Source organism: Pipistrellus hanaki, assembly GCF_964339955.1.
Source record: "Pipistrellus hanaki genome assembly, chromosome: 15".
Lineage (NCBI taxonomy): Eukaryota > Metazoa > Chordata > Mammalia > Chiroptera > Vespertilionidae > Pipistrellus > Pipistrellus hanaki.
In genome coordinates, this window is record NC_140517.1 from 50065177 (window position 1) to 50085970 (window position 20794).

General features: G+C 67.3%; 1 protein-coding gene across 3 annotated transcripts; it reads right to left on the bottom strand.

The window, feature by feature from the left end:
* Positions 1-448: 448 nt before the first annotated feature.
* On the bottom strand, positions 449-18524 carry PPP6R1 (protein phosphatase 6 regulatory subunit 1). 3 transcript variants are annotated; one of them, XM_084906306.1, is made up of 23 exons: positions 18022-18524; positions 11217-11449; positions 9760-9946; positions 9545-9682; positions 9376-9441; positions 8132-8244; positions 7920-8033; positions 7429-7591; positions 7173-7325; positions 6944-7078; positions 6444-6508; positions 6169-6370; positions 6003-6092; positions 5698-5795; positions 4907-4964; positions 4653-4825; positions 2485-2615; positions 2228-2408; positions 2065-2141; positions 1896-1977; positions 1511-1603; positions 1358-1429; positions 449-1265 (listed from the first exon to the last, which is right to left on the bottom strand). In XM_084906306.1, the coding sequence occupies exons 2-23, from the start codon at positions 11441-11443 to the stop codon at positions 1262-1264; spliced, it is 2622 nt and encodes an 873-aa protein (XP_084762432.1). In that variant the 5' UTR covers positions 11444-11449; positions 18022-18524; the 3' UTR covers positions 449-1261. The 3 variants fall into 3 exon arrangements, with proteins under 3 accessions (XP_084762432.1, XP_084762431.1, XP_084762433.1); XM_084906305.1 differs by lacking the exon at positions 18022-18524 and adding an exon at positions 15413-15553; XM_084906307.1 differs by lacking the exons at positions 1358-1429; positions 18022-18524 and adding an exon at positions 15413-15553 and having other exon boundaries at positions 1152-1265.
* Positions 18525-20794: the final 2270 nt, after the last annotated feature.

Consider the following 20794-nt stretch of genomic DNA (forward strand, 5'->3'; position numbering starts at 1 on the left):
GAGGGAGAGACAGAGAGAAGCATCCATGTGAGAAAGACTCATCCATCAATTGCCTCCTGCAGGAGCCCAGACCAGGCCTGGACCAGGGAGGAGCCTGCAACCGAGGTCCGTGCCCTTGACGGGAATCGAACCCGGGTCCTTCCACCCGCACGCAGGCAGAGGCTCTGTCGAATAAGCCAAGCCGGCCGGGCCTGGCCTGTTCTTGCACTGACCTCCCCCCTGTCTCCCTCCCCCCGAGGCACCACTGAGAGGCCAGCGAGTTTCCTGGGTCACCTCCCGCCCCCACCTCCCACCAGAGGCTGGACAGAGGGCGCTCACCAGTGGACACGTGAGGCTGGGTGACTGAGGGGGCCCGGCCACGGCTCTGGAGACCAGGCCGGGCGAGTCCGGGGGATGCTCAGGGCGCTCCCCTCCCGCCCCCCCAGAACTCCAGGTCTGAGCAGCAACGTCTTAAACTGTCTCCTTTATTCATTCATTTATAGCTGAGTATGAAACAGCTGGGCACCCACACACACTCACGCGGCCTGAGAGGGCGCTGGGTCAAGGGCACTTGGCAACTGGGCTGGACCCCAGACCCTCAGGCACTGGAGGGGGACCCCAGCTGGACACCCCCCAAAGCCCCGCCCCGGGTCTGTGGGAGGCGTAGGGGTCTCGTGTGTCAGGGCCTCGAGGGAATGTCACCGGAGAGACGGGACGCCAGCCCCGAGCCACGGCCGGGCGGAGGCCCTGAGCTCCCGGGGAAGTGCAGGGCCTGGGGCGTGGGGCGGGCAAAGGCACGGCCCCCTCGGGCCCCCCAGGTGGACCTGAGCTGGCGGCCGAGTGTGGGTGTGGGCATCAGAGCCACAGCGGCGGGGGGCGGGCGGTGCCTCAGGGACCCCAACGCAGCCCCGCTGGGAAGGGGTGGTCCCCCGCCTGCCCCGGCCTGGCTCCATCTGGCTCTCTGCCCTCTCCTCCCCGGACATACATATAATATAGAATATAGGCCTCTCTCTCTCTAGCTCTTTCCTCCTTGCTTTCTACTCGACTCTATATCTTTATTCAAGGAGATAAAACTCCATCTTTTTTTTCTCAGTGCAAATGGGGGTGGGTGGGGCCTGTCTCCCTGGCGCCAGCTCCTGGGAGTCCAGAGGAGAGAGCGGGGTGGGGGTGAGACTGGACGGGCTGATGGGGCAACAGGCCTTCACGGGACCCACCCTGACCCCGCCAGGGCAGGATCCGCGCAGTGGACGAGGGTTTGGCCGCCATCACCGGAACCAGGCAGCTACCTGGGAACCAAGAGGGAGAGGGGTGAGGAGCCGCGGGCCACTGCCCCTCCCCCACCCCCCACCCCCCACCGCAGCCCTGGCCTGCGACTCACTGGGCGCCTGGGGACGCCGGGCCTCCCTGGGCAGAGCCGTTGGGCACTGGAGGCAGCTGGAGGGCCTGGGCACTGTGGGGAGAGGGGACACGGGAGGTCAGTGCCTCCCCCCAGCCCCCCCCCCCCCCCCCGCCATGGCCACCCCACACTCACCCCATGGGCTCTGGGCTCTTCTCCTTCTCCATGGTCTGGGGGGGCTGGGGGGCCCCAAGGGCTGGGACAGAGGTAGCAGGGTCTCTGGTTGCGCTGTGGGGAGGCGGGGTCAGGCACTCACGCCCAGCCGTAGGCCCTCGCCCGCAGCCCTGACCCCGCCCGCAGACCCGGGCCGCTGGGCAGGAAGTCCTCATGGGGACACGGTCTGCGTGCCCTTTCCCCTCGGGCCCCTCCCGCCCACGGGGCTCCCGCAGAGCCGGAGGGCAGCAAGGTCCTGTCCTGTGGACACGGCACAGGGCCCTGGAGCCGCTCCCGAGTAGCAACCATCCCAAAGCCAGGCTTTGTTCACCTCCCCCGCGCTCCCCGGAAACTGCCCCCAGGTCACCTGTCCAAGGAGCTGGGGGTGGAGCTTGTCCTGCGGAGGGTGGCCTGGAGGTCCTTGACGCTGACCAAGGCCTGGCAGGGGGCTGGGGAGACAGAGGGACAGCCTGGGCAGCGGGTGCAGGCCGGGGCAGCGGGGAGGCGGGGGCAGGGGGCGGGGGGCAGGGGCTGACCTGAGGGCTCCGCTACTCGGCCGCCACCGCCATCGGAGGCTTCCTGAGGTGCTGAGGGGGGGGCGGGGTCTTGGGACCTGGAGGCGGAAGCAGCCAAGGGGCGGTGGTTGGCTGGAGCCTGGGAACCAGACGGAGCCGCCCCCAGCCCAGCCCGCGGCCTCACCTGAGCTGCAGAGTGCCTGGGGCCGCGGGGTCGGCTGGGCTCGGGGCGGGGAGGCCCTGGGGCACAGCGACCGGCCCCTGAGGGGCAGGGGCCCCAGGGCGCGGTTCCTTCTCCCCGGAGTCTGGGGGGGCGGCCGGGGTGTCTGGAGGCACTGGGTCAGGGGCGGCTGCCCGGCTGGGGCCTGGGAGAGAGCAGGCGGCAGTGAGCAGGGCAGGCAGACGCTGTGTCCACCGGACCCCACCCGCGTGGGCACTCACTAGGAGGCTGGGGGCCAGGGTGGAGGTCAGAGGGGGGCCCGGCCCCATCGTGGGCCCCCTGGCCGTCCTCCTCGCCGTCCTCCTCCTCCTCTTCCTCCTCCTCGTCCTCGCTATCTGTGCTGCCTCCGCTCCTGCCCCAGAAACCAGAGGAGCTGTTGGTGCAGGGAGAATGGGCCCATCCCCACTCCCAGCCCCCTCACCCCCCACCCCCCACCCTCAAGGCTGCCCCCCACATTGAAGGGTAACACAAGGAGGGGGAAGTTCCTGCTGATCAAGGGCGGGCAGGCCCCAGTCTCCCTCACAGACCCTCCCAGCACACGGCATCTCACTCGGGGGCTCTTGGTCGTTGTTAATCCTCACCCGAGGATGTCTGCCCATTGATAGGTAGAGAGCAGAAGAGGGGGGCTGGGGGAACCACACACAGTGCAAGAGAGACACATCAACTGGTTGCCTCCCGCACACGCCCTGACCGGGCCAGGGCCTGAGTCTGTAACGGAGGTGTGTGCCCTGGACTGGAATCAAAACCGGACCCTTCAGCCCACGGGCCAAACCGGCCAGGGGCTGGGAGGGACTCTTGTCACCGCTGAGAGCAACGTGAGCACATGCAGCTGCTCCTGGAACACGGCTGGGTGACAGACGCAGACCAAGCCCCCGGCCACCCGCCCACCGACGGCCGGTGGAGCAGATGCTGAGCGCGGGGAAGGAGGGCGCTGCTCTCCCTGAAGTCAGACTCCAGGCCCGGCCAACATCAGGAACCAGACGCCCGCATCTGCTCCGCTGTCCGGGCGGAAGGAAGGAGTAACCCGACGGCAGGGGGCGCCTGTGCTCCAGGCAGGAAGTGCTGCGGGAGGGCGTTCCCAGAGGGCACGGGAGGCGGGCCGATGCCCACAGCTACCGCCTTTCTATCCCCTTGTTACCCCTCAGTGACTAGCGACAATCCCACTCACCGGGGCGTTGAGGAGAATCTAACACTTAGGAATCAAGTCAACAAAAGAAATAAAAACAGACGCTCTGAAAACTTCAAAACGCTGCTGGAAGCTAAAATACCCAAACTCAGGGAGACGCACCGCACCCGCAGGGGCCAGGAGAGACAGACAACGCCCACATTTACCCCAGCGGAGGCCCCAGGCCCTCGCTGAAACTGACAAGCAGACCCCCAAATTCCCAGGAATCCCAAGGGATCCCGTACCATCAACACAACCTGAGCGAAACGGCAGATCACACCTGTCTCACACCCACCGCACACCACAGGGACCCGGACGGCAGTCGGCGCATCAAGACGGCCGTCCGGGCCGCGGCCAGGACGGGGCAGGCACGCCCTCACGCAGTCCATGGCCCCGTCGTGGGGAAGGGACAGGCCCCTCAGCAGGGGCTGCTGGGCCGGGGCTGCCCACGAGCCAGGAATGAGGTGGACCCGCCCGTCGCTCAGAGGGACCAAACCCGAATGTGAGGCTAAGGCTGGCACCTCTTAGGAAGACGTGGTGACCACGACCTGGGCCTTGGCTGCTCACCCAGCGGCACCCCTGGGCGGGCCAGGGGGCACCCCGCAGCGATGGCCCCGGCACAGAACGCCACACCCGCCTACCCAGCAGGGGTCCGGGCAGCGGCCCCCCGGAGGGCAGGCAGCAGCCGTGGCAGAGGGGTGCCCACAGGCCAAACCTCAGGATTCACCCGCGCCTGCATGCTCCTCCCACGCCGTCAGGAAGGTAAACCCTCTGGCTCCCTCCACCAGCCCCGGGCAGCCCGGAGGGAGGAAAACAGCGCACAAAGACCTGGTCACAGGTCCCGACACCTGACCGAGGAAGGGGCCGTCATCACCTGTCCTGTTACTGAAACGGGGGAGGGCAGCGGTGGAACAGCCGCCTTTTGGGGGCCCCTGCCTGAGCGCTGCGCCCTGAGAGCACAGTCCAGGGGAGGGAGGTGCTGGCTGCAGACGCACCTGCATCAGCCGCACCCGAAGGAGCCCCTTGAGCTGCAGCCACAAAGAGCCGGGCCCGGCTCCTGCTGGAGCGAACCCCGCAGAGCGGGGCTCCCAGCCTCAGGGCCCGGAGGCCCCCCACCCGCCCCGTTCCCACAGGCTTCTCCCCCGAGCCGACGGGAACTGCCCCCGTGGGCCCCGCACCCCCCGCGATGCCACCAGGCCCGGAGCAGGAGGCGGGCGGACTCACCGCACACCTGGGGGCGGGCCCAGGCGGGCCCCCCTGGCCAGCGGGCTGCCCTGCCAGGCGCCGTCCTCCCCGTCGGACTCCCCAGAGCCCTGGCCCTCCTCCTCCTCCTCCTCCTCGTCATCAAACTGCTGGATGCGGTCCTTGTAGCAGATCTCCAGCAGGTTGGTGTTGGGCTGCGGGGGTAGGGGGCAGGGGGCAGGTGGGTGGGCGGCACTGCCCACAGCCCCCACCCCCAGGGCACGGGGGCCACTCACGTTCTCGTCGTCGGCGTTGAGGGAGAAGGTAATGTTGGCGGTCTTGTCGAAAGGCGCGCTGGGGAGAAGCGGGGGGTGAGGAGGCTGAGAGGCTGAGGCGGGACAGGCTGCTCCTGCCGCTCCTCCCTGCACGCACGCATGTGCCCTCACTACCCGCAGCTGCACCTCTGCCATCGGCCCCCTGACTCCCACTCCCCGCGGCGCAGGCCCCCTGTGGATGTGGGCAGAGCTGACGTCCTGCCCTCACTCCTGTCCACCTCACACAGGTGCCCGAGGGGACGGGCGGAGCAGGAACCCTGTCGCAGCGGTGCCCGCCTGCCTGTCCCTGACCCAGGGCTTTCTCCCGCTCGGCGGGCACTACCCTCAGGGCCCCGCAGCCCCGGGTGCCCTGGACACCGGGCCATGACAGAGCAGGACCTGCCCGGCCGGGGGCTGACAGTAGCAGGACCAGACTCAGAGGGGCCCTGGCCGCTCCTGCCCTTCGCTATGAGGTGCTGTCACGGGTTTGCCCACACAGCTTACACGCTCCTCAACTGGCATTCCTCTGACTGTGAAAGCGCAGGTGCCCGTGGCGGAACGTTGGGGAGACGGGGAGAACGCTCACGACCACACCCAGAGGCGGTTTTTAGATGCTGCCGCCACCAGCACCAACACGCAGAACCGGCCACTGAGCAGCCTCTGGAGGGGCCCTCGTCAGGTGGCCCACCCCAGCCTCCCAGCGACCAGACCAGGGGGGGCCCGGGGAGGAGGGCAGAGGCCGCGCAGGCAGCCTCCGACGGCGGCACACTCACTTCACACTCTCCTCCTGCTCCCCGAACTCCTCGTCATTGAAGCCGAAGTGGTCAATGAAGGCCGAGGTCATGCGCTGCATCTGGAAATCCATGAAGGCCTGCGGGAGCGCGGGCGGGAGGGCGGTCAGGGCGGGAGTGCGGGGATGGTCAGGGCGGGAGGACGGGGATGGTCAGGGCGGGAGCGCCGGGATGGTCAGGGCGGGAGGACAGGGATGGTCGGGGGGGCGGGAGGGCGGTCAGGGCGGGAGGACAGGGGACACAGGGCGGGCGGGGCAGGGCGGGGCGGGCCAGCCTGGAGCCTCCACCTGCTGCAGCACGGCCTCCTCGGGGAAGTTGAACTCCTTGAGCCGCTCGTCGTCGTCGTCGCTGGAGGAGTGCAGGTGGTGCGTGTTCACCTGGGGGAGCGGGGCGGTGAGGGCCTGTCCGTGGGACTGGGCGCGGGCAGTGAGGAAGCGGGAAGCTGGGCCTCACCAGGTCCACCATGTTCTTCTTGTTGGTCTCGGCCAGGGGTCCCGACACGAAGGCCTCCCACTGCTCCTGCTGCTCCGCCGACATCTCCTTCAGCAGCTGCCCCAGCTGCTCGGCGTTGGGCCCCTTCTCGGCGTTCTGCGCCAGGGCGTTGGCCATCCGCGTCAGGTGGCCCATGTAGCCTTTCCGCGGGCCGCCTGCGGACCTGGGGGGAGGCCGAAGCTGGACCCTGGCCGCCGGCCACGCCCACCCAGAAGGACGGCGGGAGGGACACTCACTGCACACGCTCGTTCTCCTCCCAGGACGCCAGGATGCGCTCCGCCAGGCGGCACTGCTGCAGCAGCTGTGGGGGACCAGCAGTCACAGCGCCACCCGCAGACCAGCCGGGGCCGAGGCGGCCCCCACTGCTCCCTCTGGAACGCACAGCGCTCCATCCACGCAGCCTGCCCCTCCCCGGCGAGCCCACTCTGCTCCTCAAACGCCCTCGGCCTGTCCGAGCCCCATGCCTCCAGACAGCAAACCCCAGCTCCCGCCGAACCGCTCCTCTGAGGGCCGGGCAGCCGCCACCCCGAGGACGTCCTTCCCAGGACACCCCCTCCTGAGCTCACTGTCCCTCCCTTCCGTCACCCGCCTTCCCCCAGGCCCGACCTGAAGACCAGTCTGAGGCCCCACCCAGGATGGGAAGCCACACCAAGCACTGGCTCCAGGACAGGCGGGGACAGAGCCGGGGCGGAGCCCAGCCTGTGGGAGGGGGAGGGGACCCCAAGGCCCTGCTCACGTGCTTCACGCCGAGGTTGGGGGCGGGCGTCTCTACGCTGCTGTCGGCAGGGGGCCCGGCGCTCAGCATGGTGCTCACGCACGCCTCCACTTGCGTGTGCAGGAAGTTGTTGAACACATAGTGGAAGAAGAGGTCCTGAGGGGGGAGGGGAGGTGCGGGCTGGCATGGAGACCCCCCCGAGGCCCACCCTACCCTCTCCCCCCCCGTGCCCCCGGCCCTGCCCCCGCACCAGCATGGTGTTGGGCACGTCCAGTGCCAGGAGCTCCTGGGTCAGGGCCGCGTCGTTGGCGCTCAGGGCGCTGGCCAGCAGCTTGACCACGTGCAGCCGTGTGTTGCCCAGAGGCGGGTCCAGGACCCCACAGGTCGTGCGCAGGGGCTCCAGCTGCAGACACAGAGGCGGCTCCGTTCCCAGCCACGGCTGCCCGGGGCCGAGGAGCACCCTCCCCGCCACCCCGGGCCGCCCAGCCCCAGGCCGCCCAGCCCACCTCCAGCGGCTCGAACAGGAGCTGGTGGAAGCGGCTGAGCCGCGGGCGCAGGGCGTGCAGGGCGCCCATGCTGGCCACGGGGCTGTCCAGCGTGGCCTGGCCCAGCAGCTCCAGCTGCCCGTCCACGCTGCTGAAGAAGTTGTTCACGATCACGGACTCGGACCTGCAGCAGGCGGGGCGGAGGGCAGTGAGCAGCCCGGACAGCCGGTGCGCACGCACACGTGTGTGTGTGTGTGAGCACACCAGGAGAGGAGTGAGAGGCTGCAGGACACGAGGCAGGCCTGAGGGAGGCACCAGGCCTGAGGGCCCTAGGGTGGAAGCCCCACTGTGTGCTGGACAGTGCCGCCCGAGGGGCCCTGGGTGGGGACGCCAGCGGGAAGCCGTGGGCAGCTGACTTGGCTGGTGTCCTCGGCTGGCAGGTGGGAACGGGAGGGCTCTGGGACCGCAGTGACCCCAGCCCTCCGGGCGCCGCAGCGCGGGGGGGCCCTCACCGCGGCCGCCGGGGCTCCAGCAGCGTCAGCAGCACCTGGACCCCGTTGACGAGCACGGACGGGTTCAGCTGCCCCTCCAGCATGTTGCTCAGGAGCTGCTCAATCGTCTCCTGCCTGGGGCAGAGGGGTCAGGGTCAGGGTCAGGGTCAAGGGCTGGGACCCAGGCTCCCAGGCCGGCGTCCCCCCCGGGGCCAGTGCTCCCGCAAACCCACCTCTCCAGGGTGGCCAGCAGCTGGTCGGGCTCCGGGCTGTCCTGGACCTGGATCACCTGCTCCCGGCTCAGGCGGATGATGTCGCACAGGGACTGCGACGCGTTGGAATGTTGCTGGGGGAGGGGGGGCAGGCAGGGAGCAGAGAGAGCGCTGAGGACCCGGCTGGCTGCCAGGCCCCCACGGCCCGGTGTCTGCACCCCCATGAGTTGGCCATCTGGCCCCGGCCCTTAGGAACGGGGAGGAGAATGGCACAGGCACAGGGACACAAGGACCGAAGCTCCAGACACCAAACACTGGAGGGGAGCGACGGCAGAGAAAGGAGGAAACCCAGGAAGGCTTCCTGGAAAAGGAGAGGTCCACAGAAGCCCTGCGCCCGTCATGGCCAAGGGGCATCCACCCACTGAGCAGAGCGATCCTCGGCCTTAGCCAGGGATGAAGCACCGACACGCTACAACACGGATGCACACAGGACACGGTGCTCAGGCCAAGGCCAGCCGTGGACCACACGTGTGACTGCATGTATATGAAACACGCAGAAGAGGCAAACCCAGAGACAGGATGCGGACCGGTGCTGCCAGGGGCTGGGTACAGGAGGGGAATGGGGGCCGCCGATGGGCACAGGGTCTCCTTTTTGCAGTGGCGCACACCAGCTCGGTGACAGCTGCCCCTCTGAGCACACGGAGCACCGAGTCCACGGGAGGAACAGGTGGGCAGAGCATGTGACTCAGTCTCAAGGGAGCTGCTGCCAGAAAGGCCACGCAAGGCCAGCACATGGGCAGACACCCAGGACCCACAGACCCGGACCCACAGGCAGCCTGGACCCGGGCAGGCTCACAGTGGGCACCCTGTCCCTCTGCCACCAAGGCCTGGACGGCCGCCACCCTCCCGGGACGGGGACAGGCCGGCCCTGGGTGCTGACCACCTGCACCCGTGGGGCAGGGGAGCGAGGCCCCAGGTGGATTCTCTGAAGAACAAGCAGGCTCTCCCGGCGGAGCCAGCTGGGGGGAGGGGAGTGGCCCAGGGGAGGCAGCAGCCAGGATGCTGGGACAGCGCCGGGACACAGAGGCCCCTCACCAGACCTGCTGGCTCAAGGGAGGCTGTGCCAACTTCCGGGCTGGAAACATCCTGTGGGTAAACCCCGTTCTGCTCCGCCACCACGCCAGGGAGCGGGGAGATGGGCACCCGGCTCCCAACGCCTCCTCTCCCCACCCCCCTCGGGAGGGCGGTGTGTCTGGGACACTCACATTGTCATCCTTGGACGGGTGTATCTGCTCGATGAGCCGCTGGACAATCTTCTCCTCGTTGAGCCACTTGGGGTGAGAAAGAAGGCGGGGCTCCGCTCACTGGCCCGCCTCCAGGCCCCGCCCCGCCTCCCGGCCCCTCCCCTCCCGGCCCGCGCGCCCCGTTGCTCACGTTGACCACTTCCTGCCGCAGCTGGGGCCGCTCCACGCAGGTGAGGAGCCGCAGCAGCAGGTCCATGATGGCCGAGGTGCCGATGTGCTGCAGCAGCAGGTCCACGAAGTCGTCCTGCTTCCGCAGGAAGGACACGAGCTGCGGGCACGGGCGCGTCAGCGGAGGGACCGCCCCCGCCCCCCCCTGCCCGCAGGGGCGCCCAGGTCGGCGGGTACCTGGTCCGTCTTGCGGTTGATGAGGATGCCCATGACCTTGCTGAAGAAGCTGGCCAGCAGCGGGTTGAGGCAGCCGCTGCTCTGCAGGAAGCCGTAGAGCCGGTTCAGCAGGGACTCGTCGGCGCCCAGAGCGTCATTGATTTGGGGCACGTCCGAGGTCAGGATCTCGCAGGCCACACTGGGGTACCTGGGGGGCGGGGAGGGGGCTGTCACATCCAGAGAGGGAAACAGATAAGGGGGAGAGCCAGCGGCGCCATTCTCACCTCCCTGTCAGAACCCCACAGCATGCCCACCCTCCTGACCCCACAGGGAGCGGTCACCTCCTGCAGCCACCTGCTGGTCCCCAGGGCGCCCCGGCCCGGGTCCCCACCAGAGCCTCCCTTCACAGTCTGCCCGGTGATCTACCCTCCCTCCCCTCCCCCTCCTCCATACACTGCTGGAGGGCCGCCTGCCCAGTGGGCCGCCCTGTCCGGGGGACCACAATCTGCTGGAGGTGCCCTGTGCGCAGGGCAGCACCCAGGGGCCAGAGGGCACAGGCGGAGAAATGGAGGCTCCCTCAGTGCTTCCGGCTCCTGTGAGCCAGACCCCAGTCCTTGGAGCCACTGGACACACTCAAAGGAGGGGGACGCTGGCCTGAGGTCAGAGCACAGGAGGGAGCAGGTATACGACAGACGGATGGCCGTCAGAGGGGTCTGCTGACCCTGCCAGAGGTCCCCGCACCCACATCACTTCCACTTTACAAAGGGCACGGGCAGCCCTCACCCACACACCATCTGGCTCAGGCCGCAGGCACAGAAACCACAGAGATGAGAACCATACCACCCAGGGGTGTGGGGGCCGGGCAGAGGGCGGCACCGGTGGACCAGGGCGGACGGAAGTGCCCCCAACAGGGCCCTGCCAGCCTGGCCCCAGCACACCCAGGGCCCTCAGTACCCATGGGGTGACGGGGTGGGTGGGAGAGAAGGGCAGAGGAGTGTGCGGGGGCAGGGGGGGGGGGGACAGTGGTGGCCACCCAGGGCCATGCCAACTCTGCTCCTGGCACCAGCTGGGCACAGGCACATGTCATCCAACTTATGCTCCGCAGGAGGGAACGTTACAAGAGAACTACCGGTGAGAAGACTGCCTGGAGCTAGAGGACTTGCTCTAAGCCATGTGACATCACCCGCTGGGACGCTGGGCTGTAGGGTGCTCAGTCACCACGGGGGGGGGGGCGGGGGGGGGCGGGCAGGCGGGGTACAGGGAGCTCTGATTCCTCCTCACAACTGCACTGGATGCTACATTCATCTCGACAAAAGCCCAAAGGGAGAAGACGCAGGAGAAAGGATGGGGGGGGGGGCAATGAAACAAGACTGGCCAGCCGCTGCTCCCCACAGCCCTGCAGTGAGAGCTTGGGCGCCCGGCCCCCGCCTCGGCCCCCTCGCCCCCCGGGAGCCCCGGGGACGGGCCGCGCAGCTCACTTGTAGCGCAGCCGCTCCTCGCCGCTGGCCGGCGGCTCCTGGGTGACCCAGGCCACCATGGCCTGCAGGTGCGGCGGCCGCAGCAGGAAGTCCAGCAGCTTGCGGTTGACCACCTTGCACTCCTGCAGCACGTCCTCCTCGTCCAGCAGCTCGGGCAGGCTCAGGTCCTCCCGCTCCAGCAGCGTGTCCAGGTGCGAGCTCGTGTGCAGGTCAAACTTCCAGAACATGGCGCCCTGCGGGGAGGGCTGTCCCGCTGAGCCCGCCGGCCGACTCAGCAAGCACCGGGCCCCGGGGCTCCCCGCGCTGCCTCTGGCCCAGACCCCTGAGGCCCTCTGTCCTGCTCAACCCTCAGCCCCAGGCCCAGAGGCCCGAGTGTGCACCGTGCAGGGCCCGCGAGGGAGAGTCCCGTGCTGTCCCCACAGCTGGGCGGGGGCCCCGGGCGGGGCCAGAGCTGTGCTCATCCTGGAAGCCCGGCCATCAAGCCCGCTTCAATCTGTTTGCTGAACAAATTTAAGTGCCCATGACGGCCAGCACGCAGCCACCATGCAGCCCAGCGAGTCGCCACGTGGTGCAGGGCGTGGGGCGGTGGCAGGCAAGGGAAGTCTGTGCCGTTGCCTGGATGCCACACACACACACACAAACACGCCCAACCCCCTCCCCACCCACAGCCCAGGACAGGGAAGAGGGAAACGGGGGCGTTCCCAGGACAGCCACGGACGGGCCGAAGGATGCATGACAGACAGGGTCCCCGGCTCAGCAGGAAGGACAGGCCGGCTCCCAGCCCCGGAGGGCGCCCTGACTGTGACCCTCAGGCCAGGCTATGGCATCAGGAGCACTTCTTGCAGAGCGCTGACCAGGCGCCGGGTGGACCCGAACTCAGTGTCCCCCACAGACCCCTCAGTCCAGACCACCAGGGATGTATCACCCCATTACCAAGGGCAACTCACGCCCAGGGCAGCTGGGGCTCTGCAGCACAGCACGGGCACTGGCCAGCTCACGCCCGAGGCAGAGGCCACCGCGAACGGACCCAGGGGACGAGTCCCTCCTGGGCACCTCCAGACCCGCCGGCCAGGCCCTCTTCTCCGATGCCCGAGCCCTCTCTGCCCACACCGGCCTGCATGGACGGGACGCCAGCCACAGTTAGAGCAACAGCCCGAGGAGAACGATGCTGACGGGGAAGCAGCCGGACTGAGCCAGGGCGGGGCCAGGGGGCAGTGACCAGCCTTACAAGCCTCTGACCATTCAAGGCACCGCTGCCCCCGCTCCCCTCCGGCCTCCCCGGAGCCTCAGCCCCCTCGGCCGCCCAGGAACACATGGCTCTAATCCACAGCCATCCTGAGGGTCTTGTCTGCTCCCAGCCCCGGCGACACGCCTGGAGGCGTGGCCGGATGCAGGCCGGCCAGGAGGGGACAGCCCCCCAGGGTCCTGTCCTCACAGTCAGACGGTCCGGCCTTCACCCCACCCCCACTCAGGCCACTCCCCAGAGCCACCGAGGTGAGTGTCTCACGCTGGCTCCTGGCCCAAAGCCCAGGACGGCCGCTCCGGTCCCTGAATTCAAGGCGCCAAGGCCCCTGCCCACCTCCTCCGGTACGTGGTCCCAGCCTGCCGGGCACATCAGGCACAGGAATGACCCACGGGCACTCCCCGCGCCCTGCCTGCGTGACAGAACCGCACAGCACCCCCCGCCCGAGGCCGCCGTCAGCCCCGGGCCGGAGCCTGGCACGGAGCCTGGCACGGAGCCTGAGCTGGGGGCGTCACCTGGGCCACAAGAAGCCAGGACCTCGACGTGGCACGCATACCGCCCGCTCCCACACCGGCAGCAAGGGGCCCGAGGCCAAAGGCCGCCACCGGGGACCCCCGCCGTGGGCTTCCATCAGGAGCCGGGAGAGGGCTGCTGACAGGCGCAGGGTTTCCTTCCACCAGAAGCCCCCAAAGTCCTAAAACCGGTTCCGTACCACTTCCCCGTCAGTCACGCCTCCGCCCGGACGGCCATCGCGGGAGGCTGCAGCTGTGGCCGGGCAGGAGCCCCTGCCCGGCGCTGTGAACGGTGAATCATACGGTGTATGAGTTACATCTCAACAAACCGTCACCAAAACAAACAGACCCGGCTGCCCGGCGTGCGGGGCCGGGCCCAGTCACCCGGCTGCCGGGGCGCCAGCTGAGCGGAGCCACCCGTCCCCCTCCCACCGCCCCACCAGTCCCCGCACTAGGTGCCCCCAGGTGGGGCAGGTAGGCCCAGCCGGCCCTGCCCAGAGCCTGCACCGCGTGGGGCACCAGGAGGAGGTGGGGCGGCGTTTATTCCCATGTGACAGAGGCAGGGACCTGGCCCGCAGGGAGGAGCCCCGACTGCCAAGAGGCAGACCCCGGGCCCAGGCCTGCCAGCCCCACTGTCCTGACTAGAGGCCCACCCCCTCCAAAGCCGTGGTTAGAGGGTGCAGGCTGTTACCCCAATCTCCCTCAGCCCCCCCTGCTTTGGACAGCGGTGGGCTACCCTCTCACAGCTGGCTTTCCAGCAGGGAGGGGGCGGCTGCGATACAACGGGGGAGGAGGGCGTTTGGGGGAGCTGGGGGACATGGACTGTGGATCCAGGGGCCTCACAGCCCCGTGGCCCCTTCAACTCTCCGAACCTCAGGCGGCCCCTCCGAGGAGGCTGCCAAAACGGGCAACTAAGTGTTGCTGGGGGCCCTACACACGTCACTTCTCAACGCGACACAGAACGCGGAGGCCAGTGGGACGGAAGGGGGCACACTCGGAGGAAAAGGAAGCCTTTCGCCACAAGCGCTCCGCGCTCCAGCCCAGGCCCTCGGTGCCCTGGGCCAGGCACCTGGCATCCGGGAGCCTCGCTTCCTGTGGGCGAAACGGGCACCTCCGGCCGGAAGGCCGTGCTGTACGGACAGCTGGGCCAGGCAGGTGACAGGAGAGCCGGCAGGTGCCGGCCCCTTCCTGTCGGCCCCGAGGCCCGCGGGCCGGGACGCTGGGGGGAGGGAAGGGGACCCTGCACCCTGGGGTGGCCAAAGGGGGAAACCGGCCCGTTTGCCTGCGTGATCGAGTCATTCAAACAGCGTCGGGCGCCACACTCCCGCCACCCCCACCCTTCAGCTTGTAGCAAACCAAGAAAACGGAAGTGACTGCCGCTGGTTTTAGCGACCGTTTGACAGCGAAGGCGGCCGCAAGCGGAAGAGGGGGGCTGCCGCGGGAAAGGAAGCCGCTGAGCACCAGCACCCCCCCTCTGCCGGCTCGGGGGTCGGCGTGGCTGCGGGGCCGTCCCCACTGTCCCTGCCGCCCCGCCGTCCACACAGCTCCGCCTGCCGGGCCCGCGGGCAACCCTCTGGCCCACACCCCTTCCTCCCCGGCCCCGGCCCCGGCCCCGGCCCGGCAGAGGCTGCCACCCTCAGGACACTGGCTGCTCCAGGGAGACACAGGCCAGGCGAGCTCATGGCAGCCCGTCCGGCCCCTCAGGACCCGCAGGTCGGGGCGCAGCCAGACCACCTCCCTCTGACTCCCCACCACTGTCCCCTCGGCCAAATCTGGAAAGGGGCCGGGGCCGGGGCCGCCTGACTGCACGGACGGGAAGCCAGCAGAGGCAGGACACCGTACATGTGCTGCCACACAGCCCGAGACAGACCAGGCAGGCAGGCGGAGACCCCCGCCCCCTCGGGGAGAGGAGGCGGAGAGGGACCTGGCCAAGGCCACACGGGAAAGCCTGGGGCGCCTCCGCCAGGCGCCCTGCCCTCTGACCCCAGAGCTGACTCTCCTAGGGGGTGGCTGTGCCGGTCCAAACCCAGAGGGTGCGCAGCCAGCACACAGAAGAGGCGGGGACACCAGGCCGAGGGCCGACCAGGGCCGAAAGCTCCCACTCAGTACTGTCTCCGGGACGGGCCATGGGTGCAAAGGAACAAGAAAAAGCACACCCCCCCCCCCCCCCCACACACACACACACACAGGACTGGAAACGGCCCTGGGAGATGGGAGCGGGGCCAGTCACAAAGGCCTGGGTTCCATCCTGCCTGTCCAAACCGAGGTCGCCGTGGCTGCGACCAGGACCTACCCCCGGGGGGCCCCCGGCTGACCGCACGGGGAAGAGCCGCGGCCGGGCCGGCCCCGAGGCTGGCCTGTCCCCACCCCCGTGTGGGCCTGCCCACTGCGGGCCGGGCCCGGCCGGGAAGGCCTCACCGGCACCAGCTCCGGCCTCTCACCTCATCTCGGCCTGCCACCCGCATGGCGCTCAGCACTCCCGCCACACCGGGCGCTCCTCGGCGCCCCGGCCCCGGCCCGAGGCTCCCGCCTCTGCTCCGGCTCCCAGGGCCTCACTAGCTCCTCGGGGTCCTTCAGGCTTCGGCGCAGCCACCACTTCCTCCAGGAAGCCTCCCTGACTGCGCCGGGCCCGGGCCACACTTCCACGGCTTCCGTGGGGGCCTTGTGACAGCGCCGGGGCTCTGTGACAGCGTCTCTCTGTTGGGTCACCTGCCTCCCCTGCCGGGTGCCCGTCTCCCAGGACCCAGCACAGGAGCAGGCCCCCAGGGAGGAGGGTAGGGACTCAGTGAATGAATGGAAACTGCAGGTCCCGGGGCCACAGATCCTGAGAAGTTGCTGGGACTGGAGAGGGCCGACCGGACGCACCGAAACCACGGAAGTAAGTCAACACACACAACACACAGTGGCTCCCGGGTGGCAGCAGAGCTGACCGGCCAAGACTACATCACGCCCAAGGGCAGGGTGCGGGCACCGTGCCCTGCGGACACTGTGCGGGCTCAGCCCCGGGCACGGCTTGCCAACACCCCGGACTCTACCCATCAGAAACCCTTCCCCCGCCCCCACTGGTCCTAACAACCAAAAACGTCTCCTCCAGCCAATGCCAGCGTCCCTTGGGGGACACAATCACCCCCAGGGGAAAGCCACTCCCCGAGATAATCCCAAACCAAACCCTAACCGCCTTTGGGGCCCCACACCCTGCTCCCCCTGCTCCCCGCACCCTGCTCCCCCTGCTCCCGGCGTGTACCCAGGGCTGCCAGCCAATCGCCCCCCAGGAGCGATGGGAGCCCCCACGGATGCTGCTTTACAGCTCTTAACCCCAAACCACACCTGACAGCCTAGCTGTCTCACAGGAACGCCCCGCTTTCCAGGCCGGTGGGAAAGGGACCGTCTGCACGTCAAAGAGCAGCCAAGAAAGACCTGGCCGGTGTGGCTCAGTGGATAGAGCGTCGGCCTGAGGACTGAGGGGTGCCAGGTTCCATTCCGGTCAAGGGCATGTGCCTTGGTTGCGGGCACATCCCCAGTAGGGGGTCTGCAGGAGGCAGCTGATCAACTGACTGTCTCTCATCGATGTTTCTAACTCTCTGTCCCTCTCCCTTCCTCTCTATAAAATAATCAATAAAATATATTTTTAAAAAGAAAGAAAACCCTCGGCCAGCATGACTCAGTGGTTGAGCATCAACCTAGGAACCAGGAGGTCCTGGGTTCGATTCCTGGTCAGGGCACAGGCCCGGGCTGCAGGCTGGATCCCCAGTGTGGGGCGTATGGGAGGCAGCTGATCCATGATTCTCTCTCATCATTGATGTTTCTCTCTCTCTCCCTCTCCCTTCCTCTCTGAGATCAATAAAACTATATAATTTTTTTTTAAAAAAAGAAGAAAAGCCCGCACTAGGTCACCCTCCAGGGCACGGCTGAGCAGCCCCCTGCCTCCCGACACGCCTGCACCCGGCCGCACACGCAGACCCGGTGCCCAGGCCCCGGTCCCCGCCTTCCCGTGTGCACGTGCGGCTCCCGCCACAGGGAAGGGCCGGCTCCCGGCCCCGGCCCCACACCCACGCCTCCTTCCTAGAGAGACAGCCGCCCGCCGGGCCAGTTCCACCGGTGCCGCCCGCCCGGCCTCCCACGGCCCCGGCACCCTGGGTGACCCGTGCCTCGGGCCTGCAGGCGGGGTGGCCCAGGGCCGGGCCCCCAAGGCCGGCGCCCCTGCTTCGCACCCAGAGCCACTACCCGCCAGGCGCCCGGGCCGGCCGGGCCCTGCCCTCCGCAGGCCGCAGCGTCAGAACGGAAGTGCCCCCAAGCCCAGCGCCCAGGAAGCCGGGCCCGGGGGGGGGCGGGCGGAGGGAGCCCCACTGCTGCCCCGGCCCCGGGGAGCAAAAGCCACCAGAGGACCGGCCGAGGGGTGCCAGGGGACGGGTCTGAGGAGGGGAGATGGGGGGGCAGGGAGAGGTGGGAGGACGGGGAGGGGCCTGGGAAGGGAAGCCAAGGAGTGGAGTGGGGTGACCTACAGGGGAGGAATTGGGGGGCTGAGGGAATTCTGAGGGACTTGGGGGCTGAGGAAGACATGAGGGATTTGGGGGGCTGAGGAAAACCTGAGGGATTTGGGGGCTGAGAAACTTGGGGGCTGAGGAAAACTGGAGGGCCTTGGGGGGCTGAGAAAGACCTGAGGGACTTGGGGGCTGAGGGACTGGGGGGCTAAGGGAGTTGGGGGGCTGAGGAAAACCGGAGGGACTTGGGGGCCGAGGGACTTGGGGGGCTGAGGGACTTGGGGGCCGAGGAAAGTCTGAGGGACTTGGGGGGCTGAGGGACTGGGGGGCTGAGGGACTGGGGGGCTGAGGGACTCGGGGGCTGAAGGAAACCTGAGGGACTGGGGGGCTGAGGGACTGGGGGGCTGAAGGAAACCTGAGGGACTGGGGGGCCGAGGGCCGCGGCTGGCCGGGAGGAGCCCCGGGAGGAGGGAAGGGTCGGCGGGGAGCTGAGGGACCAGGCGGGGCTCCCGGGGACGGGGTGCGGGACTCGGGGTGCCCGGCCCGGGGACGCACGGGCGGCGGCTCACCTGCGCGGAGGGGCGGCGGCTCCTCGCACTCGGGGCTCATCGGGGCGCCCCCCCCGCCCCGCCGCTGGCGGCTCCGGCCCTGCTCAGGGCCCGGTACGTGGGGGCGGGGGCGGCGGGCTCTCGCGCACGCGCCTCGGGCCTGCGGAGGGACCCTCGCGCGCCGAGGTCCGGAGTCCGGGGTGCGCGCCGGCCGGCCGGCCGCGGGCGGGGTGCAGGGGCGCGGTCGGCGGGGGCGCGAGGCCCGCTCAGGCAGGCTCTCAGCCGGGAAGCCGCCCGGTCTCCGGCCCAGGCCGGTCGGGAAGGCGTCCTCCGCGCAGTCCGCAGTGTGAGCGGCGGCCGGCGGCGCGCGAGGCCGGCTTCCTCCGCCGCCTCTTCCTCACAGCGGCGGCGCCTCTCCGCTTTGCAGTCGGCTCAGGGCCTCCGACACCCGGCTCCGTCCGCCACGGTCCCACAATCCCCCCCGGCGCAGGGGCACGCAGGAGACCCCGCCCTCCCGCGGGCGTCGGGGTGCGCGGGGTGAACGCGCGCCGGGGCCTGCAGTGCGCGTGCGCGTGCGGCCCGGCCTCTCCCGCCCCGCCCACCCGGACCAGCTCCGCCTCCGGATGCGCCTGCGCCGCCTGGTGCCAACGGTCTCTCCCAGAATAAACCCTGGCAACGCAGTGCGCAGGCGCCACCGCACACCGGGTGTTCGCTAGGACTCCGTTCCAAAACCAGAGACAATCCGGCTCCAGGATTTCCCACTCGCTTCAGGTGGCAGCCGGTCTGAGTCTCTCTCCCTCCTTCATTCATATTCCTTTCTATTTTTAAAAAAATATATTTTATTGATTTTTTTTACAGAGAGGAAGGAAGAGAGATAGAGAGCTAGAAACGTCGATGAGAGAGAATCATCGACCAGCTGCCTCTTGCACACCCCCTACTGGTGATGTGCCCGCAACCAATGTACATGCCCTTGACCTGAATCGAACCTGGGACCCCTCAGACCGCAGACCGACGCTCTACCACTGAGCCAAACCGGCTTCATATTCCTTTCTAAGCTCCGGGTTCAGCGCCTGCGGAATTCTTTTTTTTTTAAATATATATTTTATTGATTTTGTACAGAGAGGAAGGGAGAGAGATAGAGAGCTAGAAACATCGATGAGAGAGAGTCATCGATCAGCTGCCTCTTGCACACCCCCCACTGGGGACATTCCCGCAACCAAGGCACCTGCCCTTGACCGGAATCGAACCCCGGGACCCTTCAGTCCCCAAGCCGACGCTCTATCCATTGAGCCAAACCGGTTTTGGCTATTTTATTGATTTTTTACAGAGAGGAAGGAAGAGGGATAGAGAGTTAGAAACATCAATGAGAGAGAAACATCGACCAGCCACCTCCTGCACACCCCCCACTGGGGACATGCCCGCAACTAATGTACATGCCCTTGACCGGAATCGAGCCTGGGGCCCTTGAGTCTTCAGGCCAACGCTCTATCCACTGAGCCAAACCGGTTTCGGCAAAGCCTCAACTTTTATTTATTTATTTTTTAAAATATATTTCGAGCCGAAACCGGTTTGGCTCAGTGGATAGAGCGTCGGCTTGGGGACTGAAGGGTCCCGGGTTCGATTCCGGTCAAGGGCATGGACCTTGGTTGCGGGCACATCCCCAGTAGGGGGTGTGCAAGAGGCAGCTGATCGATGACTCTCTCTCATCGATGTTTCTAACTTGCTATCTCTCTCCCTTCCTCTCTGTACAAAATCAATAGAATATATTTAATATATATATATATATATTTTTTTTTTATTTCAGGGAGGGAGACATCAATGATAAGAATCACTGATTGGCTGCCTCCTACATGCCCCACACGGGATGGAGCCCAATGCCCAGGCCTGTGCCCTGACCAGGAATTGAACCGTTACCTCCTGGTTCATAGGTGGCCGCTCAACCACTGAGCCACACCGGCCGGGCAGCTTTTATCTGTAGCCTGCAGAGTTACCTTTTTCATCCCAGTTACATTAAAAAAAAAAAAAAATCTTTACTGATTTCAGAGAAGAAGAGAGTGGAGGGGAGAGAGGAGAGAACTATCAATGATGAGAGAGAATCATGGATCCGCTGCCTCTTGCACACCCCCTAGTGGGGATTGAGCCTGCAACCCGGGCATGTGCCCTTGACCGGAATCAAACCCAGGACCCTTCAGTCTGCAGACTGACACTCTATCCACTGAGACAAACCGGCCAGGGCTCATGGACATTTAATTGAATCCTGTTGAGTGCACTTTCCTGCTACATCTGTTAGCTTCTAATTGCCCTAATCTTTGTAATTTCCTTGCACTCACTGATGACCACATGTCCGCAATTAGATTTTTCAGCCGTGTCTCGTCTGGTCCTCGCGATCCCCAGGGTATCTGTTGCCATGGGGTGGAGTGACAGACCACCGCCACCTCAGGGGCACGCGTGGAGCTGGGGGGTGAGGTCAGAGGTCCGTGCGCGCCCAGTGCTGTGTGACCACGTGGACGAGGGTGTGGGGTGCGGGGTGGGGTAGCCCCTTTCTCTGAGTGGCGGTAACAGGAACAGAGGTGGCACGTGACCTCTGATCCTTGGATCCTATAACCACCTTTCCACGTGCCCTGAACTTGGGAAGAGGTGGAAATCACGGTCCCTCCAAAATCCCAGGAGTGCAAGGAAATTGCACAGGAATTAAGTCTGGCAACAGACGGGCCTAGGAACACGGTTTGGGGGAGTGGCCCAGGCTTGAATCCTGCAGGCTGAAAATAAAAGCTGCCCGGCCGGTGTGGCCCAG

What these genes read in the sequence shown, in the direction of transcription:
- PPP6R1 (XM_084906305.1), bottom strand. Translation starts at nt 15,436, where the DNA reads ATGCGGGTGGCAGGCCGAGATGAG. An exon ending in CTGGAGCCCCGGCGGCCGCG is followed by an intron (nt 7,592 to 7,919) that starts GTGAGGGCCCCC and finishes CGCCTGCTGCAG; the next exon opens with GTCCGAGTCCGTGATCGTGA. An exon ending in GAGGAGAACGAGCGTGTGCA is followed by an intron (nt 6,371 to 6,443) that starts GTGAGTGTCCCT and finishes GCCTCCCCCCAG; the next exon opens with GTCCGCAGGCGGCCCGCGGA.